This window comes from Mustela putorius, unplaced genomic scaffold (assembly GCF_011764305.1).
Source record: "Mustela putorius furo isolate JIRA1106 unplaced genomic scaffold, ASM1176430v1.1 tig00003863_pilon_pilon_pilon, whole genome shotgun sequence".
NCBI lineage: Eukaryota > Metazoa > Chordata > Mammalia > Carnivora > Mustelidae > Mustela > Mustela putorius.
The window spans coordinates 11,596,911-11,611,672 of NW_025422015.1; the positions used below are offsets into that span (position 1 = coordinate 11,596,911).

The following is a 14,762-nucleotide window of genomic DNA, read 5'->3' on the forward strand; positions in this document are numbered from 1 at the left end:
CAAACAAGTTTTACTTTTTTTTTCCTTTTAAGTAGTTCCACACCTTGTGTGGAGCCCAGCATGGGACTTGAACTCATGACCTGAGCTGAGATCATGAGTTGGAGGCTTACCTGACTGAGCTACCCAGGCACCCTGCAAACAAGTTTTTACTTCTAATACAAGTTTTAGTCTTTTAAACCAAGTATTCTAATCCAAGTTTGTAAGTGACTCAGAAAAACAAAAACAAAAACAAAAACCCAACAAAAAACTACATAGATTCAGAGTTACTATTTCAATAATAGTAGTCTTAATGCATTCCAAAATGCTTTTTGGAAAGGATGGAGTTATGGAGTTTCTAAGAAAGGACACAGTACTGTCTTATGCCGCTTTTCATGAGATTATTGGTACACTATTAACAGTCATATTTATTAAATTTAGAATGCTTTACTTCTCCACAAAAGTTTTTTAGTTTTCCTCAAAATTTGTAGAACTGGATTACTGATCTCACAGCTCAATCTTATCACCAATAGTTTAAGGCAAAATATTAACATAGTAAGTTCAACTGACCACCAGAATGTATGTAGACTAAAAATGCAGGCTAATTGCTGTTGGACCTAACATGGAGAAAGGTATTCCCAACCTCATAAATTTGCCATGATACCCTATTGCTCTCATGGGGCATTCTATCACACTCTACGTGTGATTTTAAGTTTTTGGTTTCTTTGAACATAAATATCACTGGAGAGAAATGTAATTTTATTTCAGACAAATATAACCACAACCAAAGATACAATTTTTTTTAATAATACCCCCAAACTTTCTTCTTACCTGAACAAAATGACTAGGTGTTTCACTGCAAACTGAATGGATCTGTCCATTTACTATTGGAATTATTTTAGCTAGTGGCAAGCTGACACTGGAAAGACTGAAAAATCATCATAGTAATAATTATTTTCTGAAATTTTCTTATGGGAACTTAACATTTTAATTATAGTGCAATACAGTCACTGAAGAATACTCACAAAAACGTATTAAGAAAATAAAAATCACACATAATTCTACCCCCAGAAATAACTGTAACTGACATCATGGTTAGTTTCTTCCAGTAATTTTTATACATATCTATGCTTTTTTGTGTTTTTTAAACACAAGACTATAACCTCCCCAGCAATATTGTTTTGTATTTTTGTTATGTCATGAACATTTTTCCATCTCACTAAAAGTTCTTCTAAAGTTTTTATCTAGTTTTTTTTTTTTAAAGATTTTATTTATTTATTTGACAGAGAGAAATCACAAGTAGATGGAAAGGCAGGCAGAGAGAGAGAGAGGGAAGCAGGCTCCCCGCTGAGCAGAGAACCTGACGCGGGACTCGATCCCAGGACCCTGAGATCATGACCTGAGCCGAAGGCAGCAGCTTAACCCACTGAGCCACCCAGGCGCCCCTTTTATCTAGTTTTTAATGATTATAAAGCTAATTCATCCTCTAGCTGTGACAATTTAGATCTAGCTCCTTGGAGTTGGGTGTTTAAGTTTTTGCCTCATTTTCCTTAAATAGTTTCTTGTATTAACACAGAATTACTGGATCAAAGGATATGATTATTTATTTGTTTGAGAGAGAGCAGAAATTGGGGGAGAGACAGAAGGAGAAAGAGAGAGTTCAAGCAGCCTCCCACTGAGGGCAAAGCATGAGGTGGAGCTTGGTCTCAGGATCCTGAGAGAACTACCTGAGCCCAAATCAAGAGTTGGACGTTTAACTGACTGAGCCACCCAGACGCCTCAAGTGTATGAATACTTTTAAGGTTTATAATGTATATTGAAAGATGTGCACTGCTGCAGCAGTGTGAGAAAACCTGCTCCATTATGCCTCTTTCTACATCAACCATGAGTTTTTAAAAAAATCTTGATAAAGAAGTCTTGATATGTCTGATAGATCAAAACAGTATCTTACAGTTTTAGTCTGTGTTTCTCTCAATTACCAGCAATGTTGAATGTTTCTCCTCCCTACTCCAGTGAACTACACCATTATCTATCTGGCTATGTAAGAGGAGACTTAGGCACTTCTCTATCCTGACTATATCAAATCCCTCCACAATCCTAAATATTACCTAAGTGGGTCTATCTCTCCCTATGGCCAAACCTAATCCAGGCTAAGCAGTTTCTCTTGTCTGGACTATAGCAGTGACCTTCTAACTTGTAAGTGCCTAACAATCATTTTTTTGGTGAATAAATGAATGTGTGATTACGGATGACACAGTGACTGTTAAATGATGAAACAATTTGTAAACAATGATGAAATAATTTTTGCGTGTGGGTTACAGATGTAGCTTTATTACATTAAACATTTCATATATTTATACCTGAGGCTACATTAGAAATTTCCTTTTAAACATCATGAAAATGCTGAAGCTATGTTGTCTAACCAGTATGCTATGCTGAGATTTGAGGCAATGTATAAAAAGAAAAAGCAGTGTAGAGATTTATGTGTTCCTGAGAAAATTACACATTATTGTCCTTTATGATAGCATTTTCCAAAATCTGTCATGTCTTTACCTGCTTGATGTCTCTCTTTGTACATTAATTTTTCTTCAATAGAAACTGAAGACACCACTATCATACATGTCTATTTTACTCACTGTATTATCCCAGTACTTAGTAAAGGGCCTGACGCACAGTATGTGCTCAATATGTACTTGCTGAATCAATTAATAGAAGTTAATAGAAGTCTTCATTCATCCACTGCTATATCCCACCCCGATTCTCCTTTCCTACTTCCTTCTCCACAGAGCAATCCAAGTGATCCTACAATGTAAATTTCATCATGTAACTCTCCTGCCACTTCCCTTGTGGTTTCCCCAGGACTCTCAAGATGACAACCATAATCTGTATGTGCTCAGTTCTCCAACTTGATCTCACAATTCCCCTTTTCCTATTCACCTGTTTATTTTTTTTTTGTTGTTGTTTAAACCTCCTGGCTTTTTTGGCTATGTGTATGGTACAAAAGGGTCTAAATTTATTATTATTTTACATTAGTCATTGTAAAATGACTAACTGTCTTACTGTTTACTAAATAATACATCTCTTCCTCACCTCATCATATACTAATTTCCTGTATATTTTAGAACCTGTTTCTGGATTTTACATACTATTCTATTGGTTTATCTATTATGAATAACATATTATTCTAATAATTTCACCTTATATGTTTTATAAGGAAAGTATATTTGTTGCTTACTTTTTCAATAATTTTTTGAATATTATATATTACGTGCATATGTTAAATGTATATAGTATTATGGGAATATATACATATTAATACACAGACACACACACAACATACACAATTTGATCTTGTATTAGTTAGCATCACTTTTCAGTTGATTTTCTTAAAGGTTCTAGACTATTTTGTCTCTTTGACAATAACTGAAAATCTATTTTCTTGACTTACAGTGATGGCTAGAACTTTCACTACATTTTAAATAAAAGGAATAACATAAGGCATAATGGAAATATTTCTAGTATTGAATTATGGAGTATTAAGTTGATTGCTGATACAGAAGAGAAAAAACTTAAGACAGATATCTACTGAATACCTAGTGTGTGTAAGGAAATATGCAAGGGCATTAGATAATCTCTGACTTTGAGAGAAGCGTTAAAATATAACTGAGGAAACATGATTTGAGGTGAAAAATGTAGGTTGTATGGGAAAGTAAAATATGGAAAACTGTAGGAGTTTAAACTACTGGCTGATGTGGTTATAACAAAATTTTTGTAATTCTTTAGGGTATCAGGTCAAGTATTTGTATTAAAACAACGATTATAATTCTTTATCCCTACTCAGGAAATAACTAACACCTTGCTAGGCAGAGATTACAGTGAAGTTTTATTAATTGGAACAACCTGATTTAGGGAGTATACAGGGTCAGAAATTTATTTTTGTATAACTTAAATCTAAAAACAATTTAGGGTGATATTTAAATTGTTAAAGAAAATAAATGTTATTGCTCTAAGTATTCCAAATCCTCAATGTTAATTGCGAATTATTCTTTTTTATATAATAAAGAAGGGTTCCAGAGAACTGAGTAAATAATTTCTTACCCTATATATTTACGAATTAAATTGGACATTACACATACATACTGCATATCACTTACTGTTTCTTTTCATTTTAATGGACTAGTTTATAGTCAGTTAACATTGGTTTAGTACTTATTGTTTTCTGAGTCTAACATAAAAATCTACAAAATAGGTTATTAAAGAGTATAAATTCTGCTAGAACACCCAAAATATTCATGCCAAAACAAGAATGTAATAAAATCATATGATACATTTTAGCAATATGACTATATGACTTAGAAATAATTGTGATTAAAATTACTAACAATTGCACTAACTAAATACTCCCAATCCTACAATAAGAGCTAAAAATGAATATATTATATAGTTGTATAAGTAAGAAATAATTCATCAAATGGGAATTTATAACAAGACTGCTTGGTTATTTTAATGTCCAAACTATTGAATTATGTGGGCCAATTATGGTTTATAGTAATTAAATACATTTTCAGTTTTATATTCTAAAGAGTTAAAAAAAAAAAACCCAAACTCACAAACTGGAACTGGAACTGGAACTTGGCTTACAGAAAGGTAGTTTCACTATTTATTTCCATATAGTGGAAAAATTTGGGGAAGAAATGAAATTTTTAATATTGAATCCACAAGGGGCTTCTACAGAGTCATTGGTTTAAGGGAGTTTAATTTGTTGACAAATGATCAACCAAATTTGGAACAAAAAAACCACATCCAAAGCACTCTTTTATTAGAGTATTCATTAGACATATAACATTTTTTGTCATCTTACCTACTCATGGAGTTGCTATGTTGAAGGTCCTGTTCAGTAGGTCGAAAGAACTCAGCCATATTGTCTAGCAGTCTGCTAAAACCTCGGTTTAAACACGTATTCAAAACTGTACTAAAATCTGGACTATACAAAATAAAAAGGATAAATTGCTTTTTAGATTCTCAATGGAAAAGGAAATAAATTCAGTAACTATGTTGTTATATTTGACAGCCACCAATATTTCTACTTACAAACTACTTTTTATAGCCTAAAACACTGTAAGATTATATCAAGGAACTAATCTTTAACAATGAAGCATAAAAAGTGAGCTTATTATTTAGCACAACACAATGATTTTTTGAGTTTTTTTTAATATCATCCAGCATTTTGTACAATGAGTTTTCAAAAATATCAAAAACAGTATTACTTCTCTCCAAAGAACATTGTTTTAAAAAAGATTTTATTTATTTGACAGGAAAAGAGAGAACATGAGCAGGGGGAAGGGTAGGCAGAAGGAGAAGGATAAGCAGACTCCCCACTCAGCAGAGAGTCTAATGTCAAGAGGCTTGATCCCAGGACCCTGAGAGCAGGACCAGAGCTGAAGGTAGATGCTTAACTGACTGAGCCACCCAGGCACCCCTCTTTAGGAAATTCTTGAAGAGGAATCATCTTATAGTCACAGATATTAGTTTGCTTTACATACTGTGTCATGACATCCCAGTGAGACAGAAAATTTTATTATCATGTACAGATGAGAAAATGGATACTTAAGAGATGAGGAAATTTGTCCAAAGGTATGTAATTAGTAAATGGGAGAGCTAGAATTTGAACCCAGGCTTTTTTGATCTTAAAGTTCAAGCTCTTTTGTTACATTATGTAAGTATCTCACAAAACCTCTTTTTTTTTTTAAAGTATGTTCCATGCCCAGCTTGGAGCCCAGTCTGGGGACTGAATTTACAACCTTGAGATCGTCAATCCAAACAGGACAGCTAAAGAGTCAAGATCAAGAGTTGGATGCTTAACTTACTGAGCTACCCATGAGCCCTAAAACCTCTTTGATATAAAGAATAATATATATGTGTTATAAAGTTAGAAATACCTAGTTGAACAGATTAATTTCATTTTTGACATCTAGAAATCTCAAGTGCATGGGAGTGTTGGGCAAGGGGCTATACATTTGGGAATTATTAGCATACAGATAGTTGTTAAAGCAATGGGGGAATATGAAATTACTTGGGACAGCTGAGGATGAAATAAGAACAAAAACCTTAGAAAACTAATGTTTGTAAGAAAGAAGGATAAAGAGGAAACTAAGAAGAAATAATCTGAGAACGTGGAGAGAAATTAGGAGATTACGGTCATGGAAGCCACTTGAGAATAGCATTTTAAGAAAGGCTTGATCAACAGCGTTAATTATCAGAGAATGGCCAAGTAAGACGAACATTTTTGGCTGGATTTGGCAAGAGATCAATGATGACCTTTTCTAGAAGAATTCTGTCGAGTGATTTGGTGGAAACTGGAATAAGAAAATATGTGGAAATGGCTATTGTAAAAAATCAAGAGACTAGAACTTGATGAATCATACAGTAGATTCAGTAGCTGAGTTAAACTTCAAATTTGCTGATTTTTGTCATGATCAAGAAAATATAAGTGGAGACTATAATTCCTCTGAAAATAAAACTAGAGAAAATGGTTCTAAATTATCTTGAGGATAAAAGAAACTTTGATATATTAACCACTTAAGACTGGTACTACTACTCAGATTCTACAATGATAAAATCACCTCAAAGAGTTTAAGTGGCTCAGCCAATGCTGAACAGCTGATGAACAGGAAAGCCAAAACTGAATCTAGGTCTTCCAGTCTTCCACTGCATAGTCTGATGCTTTCTCCATTTTTAACACTCTGGTTGTCTTCTGGGTGACTTAAAACAGTAATAGTCAATTTGGGGAAGATGTGAAATTTTTATGTCTCAAAGTTTTAGGGACATTATAGTCTATCCTGAGAGGATTAGAGGATTAGGGGGAGTATTCTCAAAACTTGAGTGTGTGTGTGTGTGTGTGTGTGTGTGTGTGTGTGTGTGTGTAGGGGGGGGAGTGTACACACATTGCATATGTGTGCGTGTGGTATATATGAGGACTACCTGGAGCTGGCTGTCTCTGGCTTGAAAGTGCACTTCTCCCCAACTCCTCAAGTCAGTATCAAGTGATTTCAAGTTGGTAGTCAGAACTGCTGCTGCTACAATTTCAGTTTCTGGTTTGTTTGTTTGTTTTAAAGAGCTAGTTGTTAAACATTTACTAATACACTGAGTATATCAGAATCACCCCTGAGAGCTTTTCTCAAAATATAAATGCTTACTATCTTCGAGTCCCTCAACTAGTATTTCAGAATCTCTAGGCTAAGGAAGTAGCTTGAGGAAGGCATGGACATCTTGATAAAAATCTGTTTCTCTCATCACCTTAATAAAAGAAACATTAAATAGGAAATGCTACCTGAAGACAGGGAATAGATTCAAAATGTAATTTTAACAAGATACTACATTGCATATGTCGTTTAAGAAAAGCTAAAAACAGTCATAAGTACATTCTAAATAGAAACACATTTTCTGTTACATGCAGTATACGTACCTTTCCAACATGTCTCTAGTTTCATTGAGTAGTTTAATAGTGGTAACATCTCTAGGAGAAAGCCCGCAGGCCTGTGAAATTAAAATGCTATACTTTAGGGTTTCAAATATTAGCACAAAGTTATGACAAAACTAATCATATTAAAAACCCCAAGAGTTCAGGAAATCTACAAGTCTATGTTTTATTAAAAATCAAGAAATGAGCTTTTTAAACTCAAGAAAACTGTAAAAGTTCTTATGTATAGGTGAGTACTATTTAAAGCACGAGTCAGAATCTTAGTTATTGCAAATAATGTTGCAATAAACATAGGAGTGCATATATAAAATTAGTGTTTTTGTTTTCTTTGAGTAAATACTCAATAGTAGATTTACTGGCTCATACAATACACACACACACACACACACACACACACACACACACACATATATATATATACTTGTGTGGGAATATTACACAGCCATAAAAAAGGATGAGAAGATACCGTTTAAGACAACATAGATGGACATAGAGGGTATTGTGCTAAGTGAAGTAAGAAAAAAAATACAATATGGTATCACTCATATGTGGAACACAAAGAAATGAATGAAACAAGCAGCAGAATATGACCTACAAATATAGAGAACAAACTGATGGTTGCAGAGGGGAGGGTTGTGAGGGGCTGGGCAAAATGGGTGAAGGGAGTGGGAGATAAAGGCTTCTAGTCATGGAATAAGTAAGTCATGAGAATAAAAAGCACACCATCAGGAATATAATCAATATAACAGAGATGTATGGGGACAGATAGAAATTATACTTGTGGTACAGCATAATGTATAGGTTTATGGGATCACTATTTTTTTTTTTTAAAGATTTTTATTTATTTGACAGAGATCACAAGTATGCAGAGAGGTAGGCAGAGAGAGAGAGAGAGGAGGAAGCAGGCTTCCTGCTGAGCAGAGAATCCGATGTGGGGCTGGGATCACTATTTGTACCTATGAAACTAACGTAACATTGTGTGTCAACTATACTAAAAAAATGAGTCAAAGTAAAATTATACTTTGTAAGATCCTTGTTTATTTGGCCTCTCTCAAGCACATTCCTAGAATACATTTACAAAGAAAAAAAGAGTACTTTGAGGTTCCAGAGGCCTGGGATTTTTTCTTTTTCTTTAATTGGTAAGACACTTTATCAAAATCTCCATGTCTTTTTTCATCATGTCTAGTCTCGTCTGGGGCTGTGTGTGTCCTTTCAGTCTAAAGTTTCAGGGTTTAACTCAGTACAGGTAAGATTGGGTCTGTCATTCCTTTCTTCACCTGTTCTTCTTTTTTAGTTCCACTGTTGAATTTTACACTTGATCTTAGCCAAAAGGCCGAGAAGCGATCCACTGTTGAATTTTAAAATTTGGAAACCGTTTTATCATTCCAGAGTTTTTTTTTTTAATATTGCATCTTCTTGAGAAGAATTTATAAGTTTTCTCCTTTTTCTTTCATTAATTCTGTTTCATCTATTTGCTTATTCAGTTTAGCCTCCATCCTATAGGTCATGGGGTTCCCCTAAATGGCTGCAACCCTTTCTTTGGCCTAGTCATGAAGGCAAGGTCTCTGGACACCCAAACAGGACTATCTTTGGGGGTGGAAAAACAGCTGGCATTGAAAACCATGGTAGTCTTTGTTCTAATGGGGCCTCTAGGACAAGGTATAGCTTAGAAGCCTCTTGGGTTTAAGGTTTCTCCAGTTGTCAAGTGAGATATTCTTAACTGTAAAGAATGGTATAACCTGCTTACATAGGAAAAAACCCCAATATTTTAAAATGAGATATATAACCTGCAATCTTTGACATTTTTTTCTTTTTTTTTTAATTGTAACTTTATTTATCTCTACACCCAAGATGGGGCTCAACCTCATGACCTGAGATCAAGAGCTGCATGTTCCACTGACTGAGCCAGACAGGTGCTCCAACATTTTTCTTATTCTTAATCAATGAATAAATCACAACTGCCCAGGACACACCTGTATGGAGCAATACCATAGTTGATAACTGTTAGATCAGGCTTTATTTGTTTCTCAAGTGGATGACTAAAATTTCCTTTAGTCCATTTTGATATTGCCTTCATTGATTTATTTAAAAAGCAGATTGTGTAATTGTGGTATTGGTCTATAAATTGAAGTTCATTGGTCTATAAATTTAAGATCTTGATCATGATCTTGTCCCAGCTATCAGCTCTATCTTCTGCTATTTGGTCTCATATAATATAGTTTAGCCACATAAACTGAACTTTTCTCATGAGTTCCTCCAAATATAATGAAAAGGTTTTATTCATTTTTTATATGACTCATATATCACAGTGTCTTTCGCATAACTAATACTCAATAAAAATTTGCTGAAATCTAAAATTATGTTTCTAATTAGAAATCAGTCATAATTGCTGTTTGTTTTGTAAATTAATGAGGTTTTATTTAAGTTATTGGAATACAGGCCTTTTATTTAATTTTTCCTTAAAAATTTTATTTATTCTGTGAAGTGTATAAACCTGGAGATTCACAGACCTGTACCCCTGGGGATAAAAATATATGTTTATAAAAAATAAAAAAATTAAAAAAAAAAAAAGAAACAATGGCACCAGCAAAAAAAATAATAATAATAATTTTATTTATTTGACAGAGAGAGAGAGACAGCAAGAGAGGGAACACAAGCAGGTGAAGTGGGAGAAGGAGAAGCAGGCTTCTAGCTGAGCAGGGAGCCCGATGCGGGGCTCACTGCGGGGCTCGATCCCAGGACCCTGAGATCATGACCTGAGCAGAAGGCAGATGCTTAACGACTGAGCCACCCAGGTGCCCTGGAATACAGGCCTTTTAATCACGAGTCTTTCAAGAACCTCAGAAACCTAATTTCAAGAGATAGTAAAAAATTTTTTAAAATATAGAATAACTGGTTTGGTTAAATGGTTATGAATTAATCACCTGAACTGCTAATGGAGTTTCTTCATCTGGCATCATATAATGGCATAATAAAGATTTGGATCCATCTTTATTAATCCAAGAAGAAGATTTATGCTGTTCAACTAGATTTCTGATTTCTTTTAGTTTTTGTTCCAAGTCCAAAAGAGACAAAGAATGTTTAAGAGAAACGCTAGAAACAGAGAAAAGGGAATTGGGATAAATTGAAACTATACAACACATCCTATACACACTCTTTTTTTAACAGATTGCTCTCTGAGATCCAGTCAAACCTGAAACTGCTGACTGAAATCACTAGAGTAGATTAAGAAATCAGTCATCAGTTAAGTGTCTTTATTACAGAGCCACATCAAGTCTTGCTGTAGATTTCACAAGAAAATTTCCACTGTAATTATAGAATGTACCAGTATAAATGGAAGATAAAAGGCTCAGAGGCAGATTTTAAAGTAGGTATTTTATGTTATGACCCAAATATTTCTGGTTTGTTTGGAAGTCAATCAATAAAAAAACATTAAACCTGTTGCCTTAGTATCAAAAGGTTGGCACTAATGCAGAAAATGGATTCACAATGCAGTATCTCAGGGCTGTGTCTATATATGGTTACAAAGAATTTTACAAACTACCATTTGTCAAATCACCAGCTTCACTAGAACAATTCTAATTTTTCTTTTATTCACCAGAATCAGGAAGTCAGAGAAGCCAAAGCAAAATGCCTTACCTTCCTAAAATCTTTTGCACAGCTTGTTTAATGACTGTGATCAATTCTGTCAGGCCTATTATTAAAGGAAAAACAAACATAAAAGCCTTGTTCACTTTAAGTTCCTCAATAATAAATATGAACAAATTAAAATTGGTTTCCAAGTCACAAATAATCTCACCATCTCCAAGGAGGTGTTGAATACTTGACAAATATTGCTGTTGGACATCTGGGGGAGCAAGAACTGTCTGTACAAAATAGAAACAAGGTTAAATTATCTAATATTATAGTAAATAATCTTTACTTACTATAAATATATACTATATACGTTTACTATAAAGCATAACTTGAGCTGAGACTTTTCAGGACCTGAAATGATAGAAAAAATAATATTCTTTAACCTAACAAAAAGTCTAGTTTCAAAATATGAAAAATCATGCTAGAAGTTTATAATCACATGATATATAAAGATACTTATTTTATAGAAGTTATCAGGGTAAGTAATATTCAGTTAAATCCAGTTAAATCTTAATACAAAAGGGATTATATATGTTAAGTTTATGAAACTTACAGTGCCATTTTTGCCAACTGCTGCATTATCCAGGTAAATATATCCACCAATTATGTTTAACTGGACTCGCAAAAGAACCACCAGCATACAAGTACTGTATACTGCTACGATACTTCTTGTGAAACCTTCACAGAGAAAGATAACCATTTGGTACTATTATTAAAACAAACAAATAAGTAAAATCACAAACTGTCCCTATGATTATTCTTTTTTACAAGATGACTTTAAGAAATACATTTGCAATTGTTTCAAGTACAAAAATATATCAATTCAAAATAGTCATTGTCTATCTCCTTACAACTTGTTTAATGTAAATTAGGTATGATATCTTAATTGAAAAAATAACTAATAAAAGCAATAATCAATATATTGAGTAAAGAGTTATATATTATTAGTTAGAAAGGAGAACACAAAAAAACCTGGGAAACACTGAGATTTGCAGCCTCAGAACTCTGAGCTGTTCAGGGAGCTAGCTGAGAGCTGAGAGTAGAGGGCTGAGCACGGAAGAACTCCAGTTTGCAACAGCAGGTAAAGGAGGCTGAGACCATCTAAGGGCTGGAGAAAGGTACAGATGGGGGACACCCAGAGACTAGCTTCACAGCAGCCTGGGACAAAGTGTTCAAAACAGAGGAGAAAGCAAAGGTGTTAAATGCTGCCAAGAGGTCTGGAAGGAGGAAATAGATGAGGAATAGATAGGAAGTAGATTTATTGTGAGATATGTTTGGGTGGAGACACAGAAGTAGGAGTCGGGCTTTAGAGTCTCAAAGAATGAGTGGGAGGGAAGAATGTAGAAGTCTTTGGTATTATATAAGGGGTGGCTGAAATAGAGTACTATAAAGGTTTAATTTATTTTTAAATAGGCAAAGCTAAAGCATAATTTAGTTGATAAGGATCATATGAATGGATGGGAAAATGTAGGAATGCTTAGTAGTATAAAGTACTGAGACCTGTGTGTATACTCTGTATACACTATATACTCTGCCAGTCTCCTCATGTACTCTTTCTCTCCCTCTCTTTCTCAAAAAAAAAAAAAAGACATAATATTATAGGTATCAGTACCTAATGTAGGCATATGTGGTCTAGGACAGGTTTACATATCATAATAATAACAGTAATACTACCACCACCACCAATATTTCCTGAATACTTTCTAGGACCAGATATTGATCAACTTGCTTTATGAGAATTATTTAATGTGGACAACTTTATGAGGTAGAAAAGGGTCATCCACATAAAAGAGTGAGTATAAAAACTTCTCTTTATAGGTATTTTAAAGATGTGCTGTCACACAAAGTAGGAAGACTTACTTATTATCTTTAGATCCTCCCATATTTCCAATTTGTTTGAAGGCCTAATGAAGAAAATATAAAGAATAGTAATCAGGTAATCTAATAGAAAACTTAGAACTTTATTATCTTTATAATTAATTTTATTTTATTACAGGATAACTATAGGAACTATAGGAAACAAAGCCCACAAAATATAGTAAGTACAGTAAAAAAAAAAATCAAGTGTAATTTCAGTAACCAATGATAACAACCATTTTCACAGGGTACCTGAGTATCTCAAAGTGTCTTCCTTCAGCCCAGGCTGTGATCTCAGGGTCCTGGGATTGAGCCCAGCATTGGACTCCCTGCTCAGAGGAGTCTGCTTCTCCTCTACTTCTGCCTCTTCCCTCTGCTTATGCTTGCTCTCTCTGCATCTCTCTCTCTCAAATAAATAAATAAAAATTAAAAAAAAACAAAAACAAAAACCAAAACCCACCACCATTTTCACTAGTGTATTGGTATATATCCTTCTGCTTTTTATCCTCCTTCTGAGCATATTCATATATACCATAAAATCATATAGGAAAATCAAGAAAATTGTTTATTTCTTTCCCTCATTTACCATTTCACAAATAATGAAGCATGTAATCCTTCAAAGGTAAATAATAAAGTATTTTTTGTTTTAAAATATCATTATAAACATAAGAATTTAAATATATATAAGTATATATTTAATGTTGGACTCACTGTATTTATTATTCTTATTGGTGTTCAAATTGCCTTTGACCCAATATTGTGGGTGCTATTTCAGATTGGTTCCTGAATCCTTCTGACATTACCCTACTAGTTTTTGATAGCTTCCTTCCTTACTGACAAGCTGTTCTAGGTTCACCTTTTTTTTTTTTTTTTTAAAGATTTATTTATTTTAGAGAGAGAGAGTGCATAAGTGGGAAGAGGGAAGGGACAGGGGGACAGGGAGAACAAGAAATCTCAACCAGATACCCTATTGAGCATGGAGTCCTTTGTGGAGCTAGATCTCGGGACCCTGAGAACATGACCTGAGTCAAAAATCAAGAGTTGGACACTCAACCAACTGAGCCACCCAGCACTCCATGGGTTCATCTTGTTCAATTTTTGCTACAGACCTGAAATCACCCTTTTTCCAAGAGTCCTGCTTCCAGGACTCCTGGGTAGCTCATCAGTTAAGTGTCTGCCTTTGGTTCAGGTCAAGATCCCAGGGTTGGGATGGAGTCCTGCAGCAGGTAGCCTGCTTCTCCTTCTGCTGGCCACTCCCCCTGCTTGTGCTCCTGCTCTCTCTCTGACAAACAACTAAATAAAATCTTAAAAAAAAAAAAAAAAGAGTCCTGCTTCTTTGTAGCAGAAAATGATACTCTGTAACTACGATCTCTGATTAAGGATATTAATTGCTACTAAGCCCTTTTGGTAGACTAAGCTAGTAACTGTGTTAAAACTACAGGGGTTTTTAACTTCATCTCCTTGATCTTACATCTATTTCTTTTTGCCTACACTAGCAGTCAATGAAACCAATGTAACTACTAATTTGCTTCATCCTTCCCTCTATGAACAACAGTCTCAGAACAGCAATAGCAATATTGAAGAGTTTTAAGGATTTTGTACCTGGTATAGTTTCTATCTTTGTGGTTTTAACAGCAACTACACATTTAGGTTGGTTTATTTTACCATCTCTTTCTAGACATTGTTTTGTAAACACTAAATATAGTTTTATAAATATGTAAAACATTTACATGGTTTCAAAGTCAAATTTACACAGCACAGTATATTCAAGTAAGTCTGTTCGTATTCCCTTTTATTCTCTCCCTTCTTCATA

At 34.2% G+C, this 14,762-nt stretch overlaps 1 protein-coding gene across 3 annotated transcripts in view; it reads right to left on the minus strand.

Annotated features, from left to right (window-relative positions):
• PEX3 (peroxisomal biogenesis factor 3) overlaps nucleotides 1-14,762 on the minus strand; it is a 33,575-nt gene that overhangs the window by 1,944 nt on the left and 16,869 nt on the right. Inside the window, exons 4-12 of one of the 3 annotated variants that reach the window (XR_006602318.1) lie at nucleotides 12,953-12,996; nucleotides 11,646-11,770; nucleotides 11,256-11,322; nucleotides 11,096-11,150; nucleotides 10,381-10,549; nucleotides 7,442-7,512; nucleotides 6,600-6,738; nucleotides 4,838-4,960; nucleotides 808-904 (exon numbers count right to left, since the gene is read on the minus strand). Coding sequence is in view for 2 of the 3 variants with exons in the window: in XM_004752743.3 (XP_004752800.1) it covers nucleotides 808-904; nucleotides 4,838-4,960; nucleotides 7,442-7,512; nucleotides 10,381-10,549; nucleotides 11,096-11,150; nucleotides 11,256-11,322; nucleotides 11,646-11,770; nucleotides 12,953-12,996 (751 nt within the window). In the remaining variant the exon portion in view is untranslated. Of the gene's footprint in view, nucleotides 1-807; nucleotides 905-4,837; nucleotides 4,961-6,599; nucleotides 6,739-7,441; nucleotides 7,513-10,380; nucleotides 10,550-11,095; nucleotides 11,151-11,255; nucleotides 11,323-11,645; nucleotides 11,771-12,952; nucleotides 12,997-14,762 lie in introns of those variants that run through there. The other 2 variants (XM_004752743.3, XM_004752744.3) reach the window with 2 other exon arrangements.